The 22627-nt window shown below is 41.7% G+C and overlaps 1 protein-coding gene across 4 annotated transcripts in view; it reads left to right on the top strand.

The window, feature by feature from the left end:
• ARHGEF28 (Rho guanine nucleotide exchange factor 28) overlaps positions 1-22627 on the top strand; it is a 297126-nt gene that overhangs the window by 233591 nt on the left and 40908 nt on the right. For all 4 annotated transcript variants that reach the window (XM_087862079.1, XM_045809753.2, XM_087862080.1 and 1 more), the window contains 8 exons: positions 3550-3672; positions 4983-5100; positions 7974-8228; positions 9990-10066; positions 14534-14712; positions 15763-15854; positions 17232-17414; positions 22183-22314. In XM_087862079.1, the coding sequence (XP_087718205.1) occupies positions 3550-3672; positions 4983-5100; positions 7974-8228; positions 9990-10066; positions 14534-14712; positions 15763-15854; positions 17232-17414; positions 22183-22314 (1159 nt within the window). The remainder of the gene's footprint in view (positions 1-3549; positions 3673-4982; positions 5101-7973; positions 8229-9989; positions 10067-14533; positions 14713-15762; positions 15855-17231; positions 17415-22182; positions 22315-22627) is intronic.

Here is a 22627-nt window from a genome sequence, read left to right as displayed (position 1 = left end):
TTGTCCACAATAGCTAAATTGTGGAAGGAGCAGAGATGCCCTTCAAGAGACAAATGGATTAAGAAGATGTGGTCCATTTATACAATGAAATATTACTCAACCATCAGAAAGGATGATTACCCAGCGTTTGCAGCAACATGGATGGGACTGGAGGAGATTATGCTAAGTGAAATAAGTCAAGCAGAGAAAGACAATTATATGGTTTCACTCACTTATGGAACATAAGGAATAGCAGGGAGATCGGTAGGAGAAGGAAGGGAAGAATGAAAGGGGGGTAAACAGAAGGGGGAATGAACCATGAGAGACTGTGGACTCTGGGAAACAAACTGAGGGCTTCAGAGGGGAGGGAGGTGGAGGACTGGGATAGGCCAGGGATGGGTATTAAGGAGGGCACGTATTGCATGGAGCACTGGGTGTTATACACAAATAATGAATCATGGAACATTGCATCAAAAACTAAGGATATACTGTATGGTGACTAACATAACATAATAAAAAATTACTATTAAAAAAACAAAACAAAAAACCCCAAAATGTCATCTTCTCTATAGGATGTAGGAGAGAAGACTTTGGGGGAAATCTTTAACTCTTTAACAATGGAGAACATTGCTCAGGAGGCTAGCCTGGAATAGGGTGCTAATTTAGTGGAAATAATTGGTATTGGAAAGAAATTGTGAATATGAGGAACATGGCTGGTGTAAAGCAGTAGTCTGCCAACTTCAGGTGCCTAAGTACCTCTTGAAGCTTGTTAAAAATGAAGACCACTGTGTTCCAACGCCCCGGTGGTTTTGTTTTCATAGGATTGGGACAGGATCTGGGGTTTGGCATTTTAAAGTTTTAATTTTTAGAATTATTTTTCTCCACTGCTGACATCTTGCAAAACTCTAATGCAATATCATAACCAAATACAGACGGTGATGCAGATAAGATATAGAACATTTCCATCATCACCACCATCCTCACAAAGATTACTCATCTGGCTACTCTGTAGCCACACCTACTTCCCTCCTGCCCCCACCTCCTTAACAGCTGGCAACAACTAATCTAGTCTCTGTTTCTCTAATTTTGTCATTTCAATAATGTTAGATAAATTACATGAGTGTTATATATAGAATACACATAATATGTAATCTCCCTTGGATTGGCTTCTTTCACTCAGCATAATTCTCTCAAGTATCATCTAGGTGGTGGTGTGTATCAATAGTTCCTTCCTTTTTATTGTTGGGTAGTAGTCAGGCTATGGAAGTACCGCGGTTTATTTCATCATTCACTTGTAGAAGGACATCTGGTTGTTTCTCGTTCTTGGCTATTAGAAGTAAAGCTGTTTTGGGGTGCCTGGCTAGCTCGGTTGGTAGAGTGTGAGGCTCTTGATCTTGAGGTTGTGAGTTTGAGCCCCACAGTGGGTGTAGAGTTTACTTAATAAAAGAACTTTAAAAAAAGAAGTAAAGCTAATTTTAAACATTCATGTACAGATTTTTGTGCACACTTACGTTTTTATTTCTCTGGGATAAATGTCTGGGTGTCCCAAATTCTGGGTAGTATGGTAGTTGCATGCTTAATTTTGTGAGAATCTGCCATCTGTTTTCCAAAGTGGTTGTACTATTTTATATCCCCATCAACATTGTACAAGTAATTCGGTTTCTCTGCATCCTCACCAGCATTTGGTGTTGTCACTATTTTTTATTTTAGCTATTCTGAAAGATGTATATGGATAACTCACTGTGGTTTAAATTATAATTCCCCCACAGTGGATGATGTTCAACATCTTTCATGTGCTTATTTGTCATCTGTAGATCCTCTCTGGTAAAAGGTTGGCTCATGTCTTTGCCCATTTTCTAATTGGATTGTTTGTTTTCTTACTGTTGAGTATTGAAATTTCTTTATATATTCTAGATCCTAGTCCTTTGTCAGATATGTGATTTGCAAACATTTTCTTAAGTCTTTAACTTGTTTTCTCATTCTTTAAGTTAGATAAAGTCCATTATTTCAGTTTTTCCTTTTAAACGTCATGGTTTTGGTTTCATGTCTAAGAACTTTTTGTCTAGCCTGAGATGTCAAAAGATTTTCTCCTATATATATTTGTAAACGTTTTACAGTTTTATGTTTTACATTTAAGTCTGTGATCCATTTTGAGTTAATTTTTAAGATATGAGCCACACGTTAAGACTCACTTTTTGTTTTTAGTCTATGGATGTCTAATTGCCCCAATGCCATTTGTTGGAAGTACCATCCTTCCTCCATTGAATTGCTTTTGCTCCTCTGTCAAAAATCCATTGGGCATTTTGGGTTCCTACTCTGTTCCACTAATCTATGTGTCTATCCTTTCACACAGTCTTAATTATTGTAGCTATATAATAAATCTTGAAATTGGATAGACTGAGTCCTTCTACTTTATTTTTTTCCAAATTGTTTTTAGCTGTTCTATTATTTTATCTTTCCATCTAAATTCTACAATAATCTTGTCTATATGTATTTTTTTAAAAACTTGCTGGGATTATGATGAGGATTGCATTAAACCTATAGATCAATTTGGGAAAATTGATGTCTTTACCATGTTGAGTCTTCTAATCTATGAACATGATATATCTCTCCATTGATTTACATCTTTGATTTTTTTCACCAGCATTTTATGGTTGTCAGCATGGAAGGCCTATGTGTACTATGTTAGATTTGGGGTTTTTTTGTTTTTGTTTTTTTTTGAGCAATCATCAGTACTTTAAGAATCAGCTCTTGAGACATACTGGGCTCAAACATAGATAAAGTAAGCAGATGAAAAGATCAGAGATGGTGATGTAAAGCTGAAGTACTTGTCAGGGACTAGGTGAGTGTGTTCTGGTTTCTGTTGTAATAATATTGATTGTGGCAGAGGCTGAAACATTGGCATTCAGGTAATTCAGTTTGTTCCCTCCATACCACCTTATGAATCTGATTTGGTTCCCATCTAGATTTTTCTACAGAGATGTTTCCATAGGGCAAACTTATTGAAATATCCAGCCCATATCTCTACTTTGGTCCATCAGTTAGTAAGTCCATCAGTAATCCATTCTGATTATTCACCTTTCCCTTTTACCTGCTTTTTGACACATTTGTGATGTGTTGACAAAATCAAATTCTGAATTGAGGACTGAGTCCACGGACATGATCAATTCACCAATATAAATGTCAACCTATGAGAGGTAAACCTTCTTGAGCACCCCCCAAGTGTTGCGACGTAGTTTTTCTTCAGTCTATAAAAGTAATAAGACAATAAGTTGAAATGATAAGTTGCACAAACACCTAAAAAAGAATAAAAGGTAACAAATGTTTTTCATTTGGCTGGTAATTGAATTAGTTCAATACCGCCTAACCCCAGTAGGTTGATGTCTTCCCCTTACCTCTTGGCAACTTCTTAGTTTAATTTAAAAGGTGTCTGGAGAAAGAAGGGATTGTGTTTAGAAATTTCATGTTTATTCTTTATTTGCTGAGAATATATTGAAATAAATGAAAATTGCATGTTCTTTTCAGTGTTTAGAATTAATTTGTGAATGATTATTGAAATGTCATTCTCAGTTTTCAGAAGAAAATGCAAATCAAATGAAGAAAATATATGGAGAATTCTGTAGCCATCACAAAGAAGCTGTTAGCCTCTTTAAAGAACTCCAACAAAATAAAAAGTTTCAGAATTTTATTAAGGCAAGTATTTTTAAACTATTGCAAAGTGGTAAGCCACTTTGGGGAAATAGTTCATGCTTTCTTGTTACATGACCTTAACAAGTTTTACATCTAGGTGCTGATTTTCAGGGGAAGGAGAAGAAAGGGATAGGCTTGTGGTAAAGAAGGAAAGTCTCTTTTTCTGTCTTAGTAAAATATTTCTCCCAAATCATTTCCTTTTGTATCTTATATTTGTAAAGTGTCCTCCAAGCTTCTGAGCACCTTTGTAATATCCTGGGTTGTCATTTTATGTCCTGAGAAGTAATAAATCAGAAGAACCTTAGTAAAAATACAGAACTGACCCCACCCCCACTGGATTACTTTGAAGCAAATCTAGAACATCATATAATTTCTCATGTATTTAATATGTATCTCTACACAATGCATCTTTTAAAAATTGCAAAGATAAGAAACCAGGGATGTACTGTATGGTGACTAACATAATATAATAAAAAAAAATAAAATAAAAAAAAATAAAAAAAATTGCAAAGATATTGTCATAGTAAGTTAAGAATTATTCTTTAATATCTTCAGACAGCTGGTCGATATTCAGATTTCCTTAAAAAATGAAATGAAATTGTATTGCTTAAGTCAGAATCCGACTAAAGTTGACATATTGTGTATCAGAGTTATATCTTTTAAATCTCCTTTATTTTTTGGTGTCCAGTTTATGTGTTGAAGAAATTTGTCCTTCAGAGTTCCATGGACTGTACATTTTTTTCCTTTTATTTTGAGAATGTTAGCAGACTTCCCCCTCCCCCAGACTGCACACATGAGTATTGAGAACTTGAAAACTTAAAGAATACTATGAAATTTTTAGGCAAAAAGTTGACCTGATTAGAGGTAACTGTAAGTGCTGTAATGAATGATAACAGGTGTAGAGGAAGAATGGTTAGAAAAATCAACAGTAAATTGCAAACTCACACTCAAAATGTAACTTTGATTCATGAATATTTTCCAGAACTTTTGCTCTTCATAAATCTTAACACTTAGTGAAACTTGCTTACTTTTGGAGTTAACTGCAAATATATCAGTGTAACTTGAAACTTCTTAATCTTGGAGAGTCAGGCTATTGAGAGATTAATGACAAAGTGTATGATTTAATGATACTGAATCAAGTTTTAATCAACAATAATGCATATTACGTTGTATCTGAATAGAATGATACAGTGGCAGATTCTTTGTATTACTAAACTCAGACCTAAAAAGAAAATACAGTTTGTGTATATAAAAATGTGTGTGTGTGTGTGTGTGTGTGTGTGTGTGTGTGTGTTTGTGTGTGTGTTTTAAAGCTTCGAAATAGTAATCTCTTGGCTCGACGCCGAGGAATTCCAGAGTGCATCCTGCTGGTCACCCAGCGCATCACAAAATATCCTGTCCTGGTGGAAAGGATTCTGCAATACACAAAGGGTGAGTCGTAACTTCTGGGATAAACATTTGCCTCTTGCATTAATTTTAAGCATAGCCAAGGTGTCATCAACAGATACAGATGCTAGTGGCCTGTGATTCATGGAGACTGTTGATTAGGGGAAAACTTTTAGAGCCTTAGGATTTGGATCCGTTTTGAGACGTTATGCTTTGTAGTGTAGCTCGGGCAGTAGTCTGAATTGCTCCAGGCAGCCTAAGCCAAGCAGCGTTCTTCATACTTTGATTCTGCCTCTCCCGTCTTCAATTTCCCTGTGTCTGGATCTTAATACCTCTGTTTCCTCATCTTCCTGTTACCTTATCAGTAGTCTGATGAAACATACCCCATGGATCCTATCACCAGATGTCACATCTTCCAAGCAGTGAATCACTAGATTTGAGAATGATTTCTGAGGGAGCTATTTTTTACCCTGTGAGTTCATCAAGTTCCAGGGGTAACATCTAGGCATCTTTTAAGAAGCTAGTAATGCACATGGCTGGACCGTAAGCTCCTGAAGGATCGAGAAGGCGTGTGTCTGTCTGGTTCATGGCTGGATCTTGAATGCCTAGTGCAGTGACTGGTACAGTAGAGGCTATCAATAAATAGAAACATACCAGAGCAGTGAACAATTAAATAAAAATGCCTGTTCCTCCAGCTAGCTTATTGATCTTGAGTAAATTATTGGTCGGAGGGTAGCATGTTAGGTTAACAAGGGCTTGGGTTTAGAATCGTGTGAACTTGTATTGCCATTGCATATACTTGGTTTTGCAACTCATTGGTTGGGCACATTCGTTAAAGGAGCCTCAGTTAATCCTCGGGGAATTGTGAGGATTAAATGAGATTGTTGCATAAAATGCCCAGTGCAGAACCTGCTGTAAACAAAGGACTCACTAAGCGGGAACTGCTTCTATTACCTTCGTTATGACCAGTTGCCTTGGAAGTAATGAAAGGGGTAATGAGCTCTTAAGCACCCCCTCTAAAAAAGTCAACCTCTAACATCCTCTTTTTGGGAAGCGGTCTAGGCACGCAGAAATATATGAATTAGTGTTTCCTTTTTTCAGTCACATTAACAACTAAGTTCAGGCAGGAATGGTAGCCTCTATTCCTTGTATTCCATTTTTACTTCTCCCTGTAATTCAATATAAAAGAAAATATAGGCACCGTACGCAGAGAAAAGCCTCATAAATGTTGCTCTCAGCAAAATAATGAAAACAGAATTAAGGCTTTCAGTTGTACGATGTTCATATTGTCTTAAGGCTAGAATTTAATACAATACCTCAAAGACAAAAGTGTGCCAGATTGTGTTAGGTCGGCTACTGCTACTCTAAGAATCATCCCATGCCGAATTCCTGGTAGAATGAATAACAGTCATTACCTACTGTGTGTCAGAAGTGATAAGTGTGACTCAGGGCTTTTCGGATATAGCTGGCATGATGGTTGAATGGACCCTGCTTCCTTAGGTCAGACCTTACCAATGGTCCATTCTTGCTCTCTCTGGCTCCTGGGAGCATTGGTTTATGGGACTTGGTTATGGCAGTGCTTCTCAAACTTCGTTAGGCATATTCCTCTCCTGCAGATCTTGCTTTACATGCACATTCTGCTTCAGTGAAGTCTGGGGTGGAACCCAGCGTCCCTAGTAAGACTCCCAGGTGGGGCTGATGCTGCATCACTTAGCCTAGCCCGCCATCACAAGACAGTAATTTGTCTCTGAAGGTCAAAAGAAAACTGAGCCTTTTCTTAGTCTCACCCCAACTTACCTTGTAACTCAACGGTGATGTCCTTTACTCCCCTTTCCTATTTATGAAATATGCTCTTTGGAAAGGAGAACCTTTTGCAGGTTGATAAGTGTAGTAAAGAGGATGCTTTTGCAGACAGTGAGAAAGAAAGTATCTTCCTTGTGAAAGATCCCTGTCAGGATCTGTTCCTTGATTTTCTGGAACAACCTTCATGCTTGTAGGACATTGAGAACCTGGAAATGTTCAGACTGTTTGAGGACTTGCCCTCTCTCACTTGACTGCTGTTTCTGTGTGTTGATTTCTGCTGCTGTAGGCTTTTGTTTTCTCTGCCAGTTTTTCTTTTCTCCTCTCCTTCTGACACCTTCTGACCTCTTGAAACTTTCACTTCGGTTTGCCTCAATAAACATGAACTAGGTGTTTCTTATTATCCAATAAGACAATAGTTAAATTCAGTTTCATCTGGAGTTCTAGGAGGATGTTCCAGAAACTCCTCCAGAGCTTTTTCTTCAGATAATTGAGAGATACAAACAGATGGCCAGTGTTTTAAAGAGGAACACCTGGAATCAATGATTATCTACTGTTGCCATGAGTATGGCTGACCCACTAGGCACAGTGCCTTTGTCCCATTTTTTTCGGTTGAGAAAATGTTGAAGTATCATTTTGAGTATTTTTTTATGGAGGGAGGGAGCCAGGAAGGCAAATGAGTCTGGTGCCTGTTCAAGTCCCCCTGCAGCTCCCTTTCATGAGAGGACCCTCATCTGGGCCTGCAGCTTGGCTAAGTTCTAAGAAATTCAGTGAAGGGATTACTTGATTACCTGTGTCTGAGAAGGTAGACAGGAAGTGTAGGTTAGTACATGACATATTCAGTGCTCTTGGGGCAGGTCAGACCAATCTTCAGAGCCCAGACATCGTACTGATAGTATTTCAGCTGAAGAATATCTGATAATTAAATCTTTTATAATTAAATCTTGTAACAGTTCTTTTTGGGAGGAAGGGTGCAGAGTGATAATGTGACTCTAATCCAACATTTTTGTTGTATGATTTTTGCTCTTCGTATCATTTTAATTGCATTTAAAACTAAAAAAATATTCTTCCTCAGCACTCTGGCTTATTCTATAGTGTTCTTTCTTTTTCCCATGCAGAAGGAAGTGAAGAACATAAAGACTTGTGCAAAGCCCTGTGCTTAATTAAAGACATGATTGCAGCAGTGGATTTAAAAGTCAGCGAGTATGAGAAAAACCAAAAATGGCTTGAGATCCTAAATAAGATTGAAAACAAAACCTACACAAAGCTCAAAAACGGCCATGTGTTCAGGAAGCAAGCACTGATAAGTAAAGAAAGGACTCTCTTACATGATGGCCTTGTTTACTGGAAAACTGCTACGGGTCGTTTCAAAGGTATTGTTTCTCCTCCTTTGACATATGTTACTCTTTTAACAGGACAGATTTTCAAAAGAAGAGTGGTTCAGAGATGGCAGGCACACACACAAACCCTGGGGAAGTGGGAAAGCATCAAGTCGTGGACTTCAATAGGCAAATGCTACATATCTTTGGTGGGAGTTTGCTGCCCCAAGCAAAAGCCTTCATCTACGTTTTATGAATTTGCAGTTTGGGATATTGGAATGAAAGGAGCTGAGATTTCTGCTAACTGTTGGCACGGAAATATTACTCTGGCAAATGTAGTGTGTTGAAAATGAGGCAGTACGCCTACACACCTAGAGGCTGTGTGCCAAGCCAGCTGGGGGCTGTCACACCAGCGAGGGGAGAAATGAGTTCTGAATGTCGTGTTTCTTACTGAGTAATAAGATGCAGAAATATACATGCTCTCAGTGGCACAAACTCTTCCTCAGTGCTACTGTTTGGCATTAACTGGCCTTAATCTGACTCTGCTAAACTAGGTAGAGTCTAAAACCGTTTATTCAGTTCTAAAGGACTGATTCTGTGGGTGGCATCTTACCTGATCCAGGCTTTCTCGACTCTGATCACACACTATAGAACTGCCTTGGGAGCTTAAACAAAATTCCTGATGTTCAAGTCTTCTCACAGAGATTCTAATTTTATTGGTCTGGGGATGAAGCCTACGCATAGGGATGCTAAAGGTCCCCACATGAGTCTGCTGTAGAGCCAGGATTAAGAACCCCAAGTCTGCTCTCCCTGTGTTTAATGTATCTTAATAACTTCCTCCGATAAGTGAGAGGAAGAGGTTTTAATTTCTAGGTACTCCAAGGGAACTCGTTACTCAAAGGTAACTCAGAGGTAACCCTTTGGAGGATTATCCAGTTTTCACGGTGTTTGCAGCTAATGACTGAAATGGGATTTGTTGATCAGCAGTGTGGGGACTAAACATGAACCACAATTAGAACAGTGACCAAACTACATTACTAACCAGTCTGTAGACCCCTGTGCTCCAAGTCCTTTGCTCTTGGTCCCTTGCATCACATCAGCAGGTTGCTAACTCTATGGTCGGCTAGTGAAGGTGGGTTCCTGTGAACAATTTGTGGGGGACGTGTAAGATCGCAAACTCCGCTCAGGTCTAGATGGAATGATTCAACAGATTGTATACATAGTTCAAGGCTGAAGCTGCCCTCTAACAGTTACGATTAAGGTTCTTTTTCTAAAGGTAAGCATTTGCTCCATTCTATTAGAACCTTTGTTTATTGGATATTTGTTTCTTTTTTCTTTTTTTTTTTTTTTAAGATTTTATTTATTTATTTGACAGAGAGAGACAGCCAGCGAGAGAGAGAACACAAGCAGGGGGGTGGGAGAGGAAGAAGCAGGCTCCTAGTGGAGGAGCCCGATGTGGGACTCAATCCCAGAACACTGGGATCACGCCCTGAGCCAAAGGCAGACGCTTAACGACTGCGCCACCTAGGCGCCCCGGATATTTCTTTTCCATTTTGAAAGCTCCAGATTAAATATTGCTGGAGATATACCTGTAGTTACACACACATGCATGCTTAAACACAGCTAAGTTGTCTGTAGAGTTTCTCTTTGGCTATCATAAATACAGGCATTTTTATAAAAGTTCCATAATTAGACTGAATCTTAGTCTTCTTACTTTTAATAAATTGAAGTTTCCATCATGAAATCAGAATATTTGATAAAGGTATTTGAACTGTGGTTGGTTTCATTAATACTAGTGATATCTTTTCTTTGAAGATATCCTGGCTCTACTTCTAACTGATGTGCTGCTCTTTTTACAAGAAAAAGACCAGAAATACATCTTTGCAGCTGTTGTAAGTATATGTGATGCATATTTTAAAGGGTCGAGTCCCACATATCTTTGAAAAATGCCTGAAAGTCCTTGTGAAATTAAGTAGCCATCGGCAAGAGTGTACCCCCTATGTTTCCATTAGTATTGGTGATTGCAATGTTCAGTAAGAAGCATCTCATTTGGTTTAACAAGCATGAAAAGTGTTGATTTATAGCCAGGAGTCGTAGTCAGGTAATTCAATTGCTAATTGGTAATTCAGTTGTCAATCGTTAATGTAAAAATACTGAAGTACCTTGAGACTGGTTGGTGGACAGGCCCTCGCCTAAGCCCCTCAAGTGACTCTCTGTCATCTGGCTATCTTGGTATGTATTCCAGATCTCTCCCACCCCCTTCCTGACCATGCCTTCCCAGCCACTCAGATGTTAATGCTGGGAACAGTGGGTCTCTTCCAGAATCTTGTTCTGTTTCCATCGGTCTGTCCCTGGTGTACCCGTTGCTTGCCTCATTCATAACTGTCATGATGGTCCTTCTGCCAAACAAGAGAACATTATTGTAGTATCTAAAGTTTAAAGAAGATTCTTGTTTCTACTATAATGACTCTAATTACTAAGATTATTCATATAAAATTTATCTTTATAGTGTGTTACATTAATCTCGTGGCTGGCACAGAGTTAGACTAGAAGTAAAACCAGTATTTATGACATTTTTTACACAGTGTCTTGCAATCCAAAATGACTCAATTAAAGAAGGAAGAGGTCATCAATTAACTTTGTCAGCCTCATGGAACATTAGGCCCTGTTAAAGGAAAGAATCCGAGATGCAGTACCACTGTGGGCATTATACTGGTGGCTCTCTGAAATGGTTCTTATTTGTCGCCCATTGACAGGACATTCGGGAATCACTAATAGATGTCATCAGTTCCAACAGGTTTTAGCACATTCAGAGCTTAATGAAGTTTCTGTTATGCCATTCAGAGAAAACACAGAAGCATGGCTGCCCAGGGGTGGATTTGGGGGAAGGAAAAGGTCAGTGGAGTGCCTCACCTGCCCGTCTGTGCTTGTCAGGTTGGCCCCGTAGGCTTCTTCACCCTGTTGATAGGCACGTTGGTTTCATCAGCACACAGATGCCGGGTTGTATAAAGGTCAGAGATAGCCTCACAAAGCTACTCCAGAGGATAGCAAGAGCCTGGAACAAGTCCCTGTGGTTCTGAGGCATTCGAACTGTGTATGCTGCAGATTTCGTGACACGCTACTGATTTGTCAAGCAGCCTCTCTCTGCTGTTATCTGGGATGCTGTGAATGGAGAGAGAGTAAGTGGGAAGGTGGAACCATTTTGTTTGTCCTGTGGGAGGTAAGGACCATGCTAGAAGAGAAAACAAATTCACACCACACCTTTATAGAAACAAAAGTTTGTTCAAAACCGGAGAGCTGAAAGAGAAGCAAATTGTCCTTTCTTGGGTGTTATTACAGGCCAAGGTGACCTGCTGATGAGTCAAAGATGAGACACAGCATAAAGACAACTGTCTTATTTTCTAGGACAACATAGCATACGGATTGAGGTGAAGGCGTGATGTTCACTTTATAGTACTACTTGAAATATGGATCTGCCCGTCCTATGTGACCTCTTCCAGAGTTATCTGTGCCAGCCTTAGACCACGTTTGCCATTAAGTGGGATGTTAGGAATGCAGTCCACCGAATGCCAGAATGAAGGTGGCCGCAGCTTCGCTCCTCTCCGTAGAAGGGGTTTGGCTCTGGACAACAGTAAGATGGTGCCGATACTGTTTCATGGCGTTGTTAGCTTGATACAGAGCAGCTTTCATAAGAGCCAGCTAAGCCCTTGTCCATGTCAGGGAGCAAAATAGAAGCATTATCCTTAAGGACTCAAGGGCACTGTACTGTTCAAGATATGGTTTTGAGCTGCATCACAGAAGTTTAGTTAGCACAGCCCTCCAGTCATAAATACCTAATTTACGCTATATTGAGGGAATTGCTATATTAGCTTGAGGGAATTGCTGTATTAGCTAGGGTTATAGAATGTTTGGATTTCCTGGCTCTCTCCTTGGCATTGGAGAAAGCTTCCTGCTAACACCCACAGGTAAGTTTCTCTGCTCTTTGTGCTATTAGAAAAACTGCTTTAGGAAAGGCTTGACTTACTACATGTTACGAAAGACAGGATGAATTTGGAAATGGCCAGAAGATGAGCAGCTGAAAACAGCAGAAAAATGGAGTCCCTACAAGAGAATTTTGCTTTTAAAGAGGACTCGGCTAGAAATGGGAGTAGGACCCAAACCTTATGAAATGACTAGGAAAAAATAGATACGTTCATTAAATCCTGCACTACTGTGTATAGGAGGATCTCTTAAATATTAAAGAAGGTAACTTCAAAATGAATAATAAAAAAGACAAGGGAACTTGGAGATGTGCAAGTTCAAGTTTGAAACAGGAAGCAGTCTGAAGATCTTGTTGTCACAGTGGGATTTTGAATGGCATTCCTAGCAGAGTCAGCCACTCCGTGGAATCCCAAATGGAGACAGAGATGGGGTGACAACAGGGCTAAATGTAGCAGCTCCTTTTCCTCTTCCCCTGGGGCAGAGGCTGGCAGCCCGCCTCAAGGGTTTGGCAGGAAACACACAGGAGGGAACTGGGAGTGGGCTTGGGATCAAGGATCCCATAGCAAGTGCTAGAGACTGTAGTGACCTTGTGAGAACATGGCCTGTCTCCCAGAAGGAAGGGATTACTCAGCGACAGCCCGTGTGTTCACATGAGTACATGGGCCCAGGATTGCCAGTCTGCTTTTTCCAAGAACCCATAAATCTACTTTTTAAAAAATAAATAAAGGAAAACCCCCAGTTTTTAAATACTGGCGACTGTTAAAAAAAAAGTTTTTAAAATACTGTGGCAGGAGCCAAACATCTCTGCAGGCTGGCTGAGGCCTGGGCATGATCAATTTTTAACGTCTGTTTCTAAGGTAGACCAGTTACTTCCATTCCTAGAGATTTAATTTGAATTCTTGATCATCTCTAGTGTTCTTGTGTGATTAATATGAATAATGATGGACACGCCCCCGATGTCTCCTCCTCTGATGGTGATTTAATTAATGCTACTTTCTACCTGCTTATGTATTTTTCATTTAGAAAAATATCTGACCTTACCTACCACCTCTTCTCCTTCTATAGCACTAGCCAGCTGGTCCAGATAGTTTCATCCTTGCTAATGTCTGAAGCAATTTAAACCTACTCTGCCTTTTCTATACAGAGGCCATTTACCTTGTAAACTGAGAAGCCTAAGTCTGTGCAAGGAAGGAAGGAAAGCAAATGAGGTCTTAGATAGTATGTCCATGACTGAGTGGAGGATATTAATAGTGCTCAGGGGCCCACCCTAATTAGGACAGTATTCAAAAAGTTGTTATTTTTTGGTTTTGTTTTTTGCTGCTCAGAGAAGAATGGGCTGAAAAGGTATTCTAGGTACAGCCTTGCACACAACTTTAGATGTGGCAGAGCTGTGTGATGCTGGGCAGGCAGACAGAAGCACTACAGAGGCAGCTGTGAGGATTGTAGTGGTGTGTTCTGGGTGAAGGTATCACTCAGTCCGTGACGGAGACGCCAATCCTCGTACTGCTACTGACTCTAAACAGTGATGAAAGCCACAAACCAAAGAAAATTCTTCATACTTAGCTCCCAAAACTGTTTATCTCCTGCAGGCATTCTTTTATTTATTTCAACTACGGCTCCCTACCCAGATTAGTAGTATTCCCTTACTCATCATCCCCAGCGCTGAGAATGGGACCTTGAAAGATCGCAGTAAACGTGCGTAGAAGAGGAGATTTAGTCATGGCATGTATGACGAATGTTAGCCTTTCTTCCTCTTCGCTCTGATGGAATTATGCTAAATCCATTTCTACAGACATTTACTGAAAGCCTGCTCTCGGTGTACAAAGATGAATCAGAGCCATTCCTGCCTAGAAAGGCTCACGTGGTGGTGGGCGTTCGCAGGCAGAACCACAGAAGTTCAGTCGCTGTTTTCTCTCCTACGGTAGAAGACGACACTGGTTATGCTCAGGGAATCTGAGGTCACGGCCCCTCTTCACTGTCATTTTCACGGTCCGCTCTAAACCCTGCTAAATTTGATGGGCTCTTAGGTCTGTGATATTCGAGATGCTATTTTCTACCCCATGCCCTCCTAGGAAAGCCCCCAAGCCCCTGACTATGGCATTTTGATATTCTTACTGCTCCGATTGTTCTGTCTTTTTAAAAGTTGTCCTTTTAAGCCACTCATTCTTAAGGACAAACATATTCCTGTATCCTTTTTCTCCATCCTCTCCTCACCATACCCCTTCTGTTGGAGAGCTTACCCGCTTCCACAGCGCTTTTGAAAGCTCAAAGTGAAATGATTTGCCTAGTACTCTCGCTTTCCTTAGCTGATGTGCTTGGTGAGACCTTTGGTGTTGGTCGGATGCCGTTTTATCTGCACACCTTCCTCTGTTCTGTAGGATCAGAAGCCTTCGGTTATTTCCCTTCAGAAGCTCATTGCTAGAGAAGTTGCCAATGAGGAAAGAGGAATGTTTCTAATCAGTGCTTCGTCTGCGGGTCCTGAGATGTATGAAATTCATACCAACTCCAAGGAGGAACGAAATAACTGGATGAGACGAATCCAACAGGCAGTAGAAAGGTAACATTTCCTTCTGTCCACACTCTAGGGAACGGACTTGTCCAATTGGGAAAGTATTCTAACCATGTTTCCTCTGCATGGACACTTGGCCTCAGCCAGAAGGGTCTGCTCCCTGCCCCCTGCCCCTGCCGCCGATAGTCCCTCATCTGCAGCTTTGTTCCCTGCACCTCCCTGCATGTAAAGCCCGACCTCCCCTCTGCCTGCATGAATCCTGCTCATCTTTGGCGCAGCTCATGGCTTCCCTCCTTCGTGAAGACCTCTTCAGCGCCAGTGGTCTCTTCCTTATCTGAAATTCTTGATCATCTGCTCTATAAAGCGTTTCCTCGGTGCTTGTCATAAACCACCTTGTAGCTCTTACCCTTATTGTGTATATACGTTTACTAGATTGGAAGCTCCTTGAGGGCAGGGGCTTTGCCTTTTGTTTCTCTTTGTGGCTAATTCTGAAGAATCCTTCAATAAACACTTTTCGATTGGTGGATCTAAGTGTTCTAAGTCAATTTACTTCTCATCACTTGCGGTTTTATAAGTTTTTATGAACCAGATGGGGTGAGGGTGATCATTCTTCATGGTAATTTGATTAGATCGATCTTGAATGGTGTTTTATAAAATTCTTCCACCTCCACTGCACCACACCTAACCTGGCACCCTACCCTCTGTGCCCTCCAACTCCCTCTCCTCTGTCCCATGAAGAAGTACCCAAGTGTAGTAGAAAGCAAAACAGTATTTTAGTTACCCCGAATGCTAGTGTTGGTAGAGTAGGGTGTGGGGGTGTGGGTACATGTGTACCTGAGTGTATGTTTGTGTATGTGTGTTTGTTGGAATTTTTGAATCATCCTGTACTTCTGACTTTGAGAGCTATGTCATATTGTGCAAGGTCCTTTATATACTCGGAAGAACCAGATATCTTGGCTAGAGAACATGAACAATTCTCTTTATGCTGAATTTTTCTTTTCTGAATAATGCTGCTGCCAACTCCCCATGTCTTACTAATGAACTTAAAGATATTTGGATTTGGTTTCAGTTGTCTGTCTTGACTATTGTCTCTTAAAGTTGCCCAGAAGAAGACGGGGGAAGGACAAGCGAATCTGATGAAGAGAGGCGGAAAGCTGAAGCAAGAGTGGCCAGAATTCAGCAATGTCAAGGTACCGTGCAGACATCTCTGATCCCCTGGCTGTGGTGTTCTCCTTGGATGTTGGGAAGGCCCACATGTTGTGAGTGGGAGGTTGTAAAGAAATGGTTAATCTAACTCTGTGTATCTGAGGCCCACCCACCACTCTTCAGAAAAAAAAAAAGTATTGGCACTAGGAGTGTTCAGATAAGGTGACTGTCTCCCCCTCCTTCCTCCTTAGTGATTTAAAATACATAACAATTAAAAAAAAAATGGGCACATAATATGTAGAAAGCAAGAACTGTGGGCAGCGTGGTCCCCGTGTGCGTTGGGGTCACCATCCAGCGGTGTTATCATCCAGTCCTGGCACTGTCAGGTCACAGTTGTGTGACTTTGGACAAGGAGCCCATTAGCTCTGGTCATTAGTTTCCAAGTCTGTGAATTAAGGAAATTAGATTAGCCCAGTGAGTCTCATCTCTGGATGAACATCAGAATTACTTTGGGAGTTTTGTAAAAATTCTGATGCCTGGGCCCTACGCTCAACCAATTCACTCAGAATCTGTGGAAGGGGGCTCCTGGGTAGCGCAGTCGTTAAGTGTCTGCCTTCGGCTCAGGGAGTGATCCTGGCGTTCCGGGATCGAGTCCCACATCGGGCTCCTCCTCTGGGAGCCTGCTTCTTCCTCTCCCACTCCCCCTGCTTGTGTTCCCTCTCTTGCTGGCTGTCTCTCTGTCACATAAATAAATTAATTAAAAAAAAAAATCTGTGGAAGGTGGCTGTGGATGTCAGTATTTAAAACTCTTCTCAGGTGACACTGAGGCAGACTGAGAACGCCTGGATTAGATGCTGGTTAAGCTCCCTTTAAACAGTAAGAATCATGTGATATGTTGAAATCAGAGGAAAATGATGCGTGCAAAGATGGTCAAGGAAATTGGATGTTTAGAAATAAGAACATAAACCAGTAGGTTTGGTTTTAACCAAGGTGGGCTGAAGCCTGAGTGGCTTTGGGCCTTTGCATTGTTTTCCCTTGTGGGTATCAGTCATCATGAACGGTGCCACCTCAATTTTCATTCCTGAGCTTAGTGTTCAGTCTTAATAGAAAACAGCCTGAACAAAGAATAGTTGTGCAAGTTTTTCTGGAGTTAGGGGCATGGGAAAGGACGAACATCTGAGTACAGTAAGTGTACAGAAAAGACAATGGACGCTCAGAGTTGTTAGGTCGTTTGCTAAAGGTTACAATCACTAAGTGGAATAATGAGGATTTGAACCTGGTTGTGGCCCACTCAACAGCTTGTACTAGACCTGTGAGACCATACTGCTTGCTAACGAGGAACGTCTTTATCTTCGAGCTTGGATTTTCATACAGTTGCTGTATTCATCTGATAACCTTCCATGGTAAATACTATTTCATAGAAATACTCAGTAACCAAGACCAACAAATTTGCACATATTTGGAGGAGAAGCTGCATATCTATGCTGAACTTGGAGAACTGAGTGGATTTGAGGATGTCCATCTAGAGCCCCACCTCCTCATTAAACCGGACCCAGGAGAGCCTCCCCAGGCAGCCTCATTACTAGCAGCAGCTCTGAGAGAAGGTAAGTCGCTTCCAAAACTATTTGGTTTAACAAGTTCAGAAAATGTTTGAGTACCTTCTGTGTGCCATGCCCTGTGGTTTTAGTGCTCAGCGTATAGCAAAATAAGACGGTGTTCCAACTGTGCTACAATTCGTACTCCAGAAATTGCAAAGTAAAAGGAAATAGATGTGTCAGGTTGTGTCAAGTACTATGAAGACAAAAACGTATCCCTCAGTAGATGAACGGATAAAGAAGTGGTGTACGTAGATAATAGAATCTCACTCAGCCATAAAAAGGAATGAGATCTGGCCATTTGCAACAACATGGATGGACCTAGAGGGTGTAATTCTAATTGAAATAAGTCAGGGAAAGACAAAGACCATATGATTTCACTCATATATGGAATTTAGGAAACAAACAAATCAAAAAAAGAGCAAAACCAAAAAAGACTCTTAAATACAGAGCACAAATTGGTGGTTGCCAGAGTCGAGGTGGGTGTGGGGGGAAGGGTGAAATAGGTGATTGGGATTAAGAGAACACTTACCATGATGAGCACTGAGTAATATATAGAATTGTTGAATTACTATATTGTACAACTGCAACTAATATAACTATGTTAATTATAACTCAATAGAAAAACAATAAAGACGGTTTTATTTAGAAAACTATAGAGGACAATTGCTTCAATGAAGATTTTTTTTTAAAAGATTTTATTTATTTATTTGACAGGGATAGAGACAGCCAGCGAGAGAGGGAACACAAGCAGGGGGAGTGGGAGAGGAAGAAGCAGGCACATAGCAGAGGAGCCTGATGTGGGGCTCGATCCCAGAACACCGGGATCACGCCCTGAGCCGAAGGCAGACGCTTAACCGCTGTGCCACCCAGGAGCCCCTTCAATGAAGATTTTAATGAAGTCTGAACCTTACTTAAAAAAAAGAAACAGGCGCACCTGGGTGACTCAGTCAGTTAAGCATCTGACTCTTGATTTTGGCTCAGGTCATGATCTCAGGGTCCTGAGATGGAGCCCCACTTTGGGCTCCATGCTCAGCAGGGAGTCTGCTTGACATTCTCTCTCTCCCCCCGCCTCCCTCTGCTCTTCCCCACCACTTACTCACTCTCTCTCTTTCTCTCTGTAAAATAAATCAATCTTTAAAAAACAAAAACAAAAGATATTTTTTTAACCAGAGCCTGCCAAGATCTCTCTCTGCCCACCCGCACCACCTCACCTCATACGCTTCCCTGAGTATAGAGAGCGATGGAGTGTAGGGAGGTTGTATTCGAGTTAGGGTGACCAGGAAAGGCCTCTTCGATAAGGTGATATGTAAGCAGATGCAGGGAAATGAAAAAGCCAAGTGGACATCTGAGGAAAGAATGTTCCAGACACAGAGAACAGAAGATGCAAAGGTTCTGAGGCAGGTTCATGCCAGACCTGAGGAATAGCAAGGAGGACCGTGAGGTAGAATGAAGGGAGGGGTGCGGAGTGGTAGATGAGTCACAGCCAACCACCACCCACATGACCCGGCGCTGACTGAGGTAAGTAAGGAGTTTGGGTTTCATTCTGAGAGACACTGTGAGAAGCGTTACAGGGTTTGAGTAGCAGAGTGATGTCATGTGTGTTCCAAAAGGAGCCCTCTGACTGCTGTGTGGAGAATGGACTATAAGAGGGCTAATAAGATAGTTTAGGGTACAACCTTGGGACTGGGTGGCTGAGGTGGGGTGCAGGATAGGATCATTGGGGAAATGAGGAAGTCAAGGAGACATGAGGACAGAGTGTGGACTTTGGACTATGTTCATAAAAATGGCAATTCCTGAGAACTTTGATGGGAGAAGCATTTGAGGAAGGGAGAGGACTTGCACCAGATGCTAAATTGTTCAAGGAATCTGTAGATGAATGGCAACAAGGAGGGGTCGTGAGTGGTGTAATCTGATGGCACGAAATTAAAGGCAAAAAGGGGTTGGGGAGTGGGGATAATATTTTGGAAGTGACAGTAGGGACAATGGGTTTGAGAGAGAAAGCAGCCGCCACCTGAGAGGGTGGGAAGGAATGCACACATGGTTTGGTAGATTCCAGACCATGGACTAAATGTGTCCTACCACCTGTTTCTGTGAATACAGGTTTATTGCAACACAGCCAGCCCTGCTTGTTTACCTATTATCTGTGGCTGCTTTCTTGCTGCACTGGTGACGGTGAGTAGCTGCAGCAGAAACTGTGACCCGCAGAGCCTAAACTGTTTACAATCCGGGCCTTTGCGGACCGAGTTTGCCAAGCTCTGGCTCAGAATCGCGGAACATCAGCTCTGGAGGAGAGTTTAGAAATCCATGGCATTCTATCACCTTTATTTGATAAGGAAACCGAGGTCTTAAGAAGGGCATAGAGGTTGTCTGAAGCGGGGTCCACTGGTGGAATCATTCATTCATCCATTCATTTTCATTCATTCATTCAGTATTCATTGAGCATCTACCCTGTGCTCTGTTGTCGGTCCTAAAGAAAGAGTTAATACTTTTTATAACTTGTAGTGGGATATGGGCTGCCAGTTATGGACTAAGTCACCGGGATAAAAGGTACAGCATAGGGAATATAGTCAATGACACTGTGTAACATTGCACGGTGACAGATGGTAGCTACAGGGTGGTGAGCACAGCGTAATGCATAGACTTGTGGAATCACTACCTTGTACACCTGAAACTAATGTAACATTGTGTGTTAGCTGCACTTAAATGAAAAAAAAGGAGGGGGGAATAAAAACTTATAGTGGAGGAAGACTGACAATACACAAGGAAACAAAATTATTTCACAAAGTCACAAGAAAATAAGATTGGGCTGAGGTGAAGACTTTGCTTTAGAGAAGTCAGGGGAAACCTCTCTGGGGAGATGATTTTTTGAGATGAGAATCGAAAGATGAGAAGAAGCCAGGTGTCTGGGGACGCAGGAGAGGACCATTCCTGGGCAGGGAGAAAGTGAGGACATTGCCCTTGTCTGTGGAAGGAGCTTGGCATGTTCAAGGGAAGAAGGAAGGCAGGTGACAGCAGGCAGGGAAGCGTATGAGGTGAGGTGGTGCGGGTGGGCAGAGAGAGATCTTGGCAGGCTCTGGTTAAAAAAATAGATATTTTATTCCAAAATCGATGGAAAGTTACCGGGTGCTTTTAATCATGGCTGTGGCACCGTCGTATGTCTTGAGAAGAGGCCCGGCTGCTGGCAGGAGAGGGAGGGAGACCAGTTTGCATGGAGGTGGGTGGTTGGCACTACACAAGCTGATGGGGGGTGTTGGGGCTTTGGTGTAGACCCAGGAATGTTGGCTGTGGAAGTAGAGGGAAGTGGACGGGTGCAAGGTGTATTTTAGAAATAAAGCTAGAAGTACTTTTGAATGGGTTGATGAGAACCAGCGACCCTCTCATTGGCCTTGATGATGTCTCTGTCGAGTAAGTCACCCCCTCTCCATTTTAGCCAGTGGCTCTCCCCCCCATCAAAACTATCATCACTCCCTGGTTTATGTCCCTCTGCTTTCATTCCTCTGGCCCACCGTGTGACTAGGTACTGGGGAACAGCAGGGAACCCAGCTGCTCAAGAGAGCGCGGAGCAATTGAGGTACTTCCCGATCTACCCCGAGCCATTGGTGATCAGGGCTCAGAGATCTAGTGGGAATTCTTAATCAGGGTGAGGTCATTATCTTTGGGGAAAAAAACAAATAGTTCGGTAGCGCACCTCGAATGGTCTCCCTGGGTCGTTGCTCTACTGGACTGCTTTTCTGCTCTCCTCTCTCCTCTCTCTCTCTACGTCTGGAATCCCAGTCATCCTTCACGATTCTGCTCACCTTTCATCTCCTTGAAGAACTTTTTCCTAATCCCCCTGGCAAATGTAACTGCCCTGCTCCTTGGCACTGCTGGAGGTATTATGATACTCGAATAACTGGATGGTAGAACTTACCACTGACCCCGCGCTACCTTGTTACAGTTACGTATATGTTGTGTTCTCTCCTCCAGTCTGCAGACTCCCCTCCTTAGTTACAGATGCCCAATGGCTCCTGGAACAGAGTAGGTGCTCTATGAGTATTTGCTATTCAAACATTGGACACAATGTTTTAGAAATATTTGTAGGGTCCTTAAAATTATGCCATTCCACATGCTTGTTGAAAGCATTTATTGTAAATAAAAACATGACTTTCTTGGTGTGGTGTTTACCAGTCTTACCAGATCCTAAGAGTAGCCTTTGGTGCTTGTTGAAAATGCAAATTCCTTGTCTTTTCCCTTGGAGAATGTGATCTAGTGGGTGTAGGGAATGATTGGGAATCCATATTTTTTAAGGCACAGTTGGGGAAATTCTCTTTCGAAGAATAGCTAATATTTCTGATAGTATGTTTTAAAATCTTTATACCTAAAATCATGTTTGAATTAATTGAATTACAGGAAGTTTTTCAGCAGGCTAATGTACTGAAAGTTAAATTTGAGATTTTTTAAATACAGTGCATCTTTTTATTAATTTTCTGTCATAACATGATGCTCAAAGTATTGGTCTAGATTGCAGGTTGGCAACCTTTTTTTCCGTAAAGAGCGAGATAGTAAATATTTCAGGCTTTGCAGGCCACATACAGTTTCTGGGACACATTCTTCTTTGTGCGTGTGTGGGTGCCTGTGTGTATATTTTAACAACTCTTTAAAATGTAAAAGCCATTTTTAGCTCCTGGGCCGTATAAAACCGGACGCAGGCCAAAGAGAGTTTGCCAACCCTTGATCTAGATTAAACCATGTATATTTGGTTTTTAAATTTTATATTCTTTTTCCTTCTTCTTAGCTGAGAGCCTCCAAGTTGCAGTGAAGGCCTCACAAACGGGCGATGCCTGTCAGTCATCCGAGGAAGGTTCTGGAGAACCTGCCTTGACAGATACGCGGAGTCCCCCCGCAGAGCCAGGATCGTCTCCAGCTTGTAAGTGAACGTTCAGGACTCTGCAGTGAGCCTGAGCACAACCTCTGGAACATACAGTGGTCGTATGAAATGAAGGCAATGACTCTGTCCCTATTTGGAGGAGACTTAATGTATTGTTTAAATTAGAGAAAACCTGAGAATCCGTAAGCTAGCCTAAGTTACATATGATAATGACACCGGTGTTCCAAGGGCAAGGATTTCAAGAATGGTTGGTGGGTGATAGCGCTTTCTTACCCAGGCATGCTTTGTTACCTTCTCCAAAGCTGACCCTGCCTCCTCTTTGATAAGACTAGGGAATACAATTTGGAATATG

The sequence above is a fragment of the Ursus americanus genome, chromosome 5 (genome assembly GCF_024610735.1).
Source record: "Ursus americanus isolate L20-20 chromosome 5, mUrsAme1.1.p, whole genome shotgun sequence".
Classification (NCBI taxonomy): Eukaryota; Metazoa; Chordata; class Mammalia; order Carnivora; family Ursidae; genus Ursus; species Ursus americanus.
This window is presented reverse-complemented; position numbering and strand designations above follow the sequence as displayed.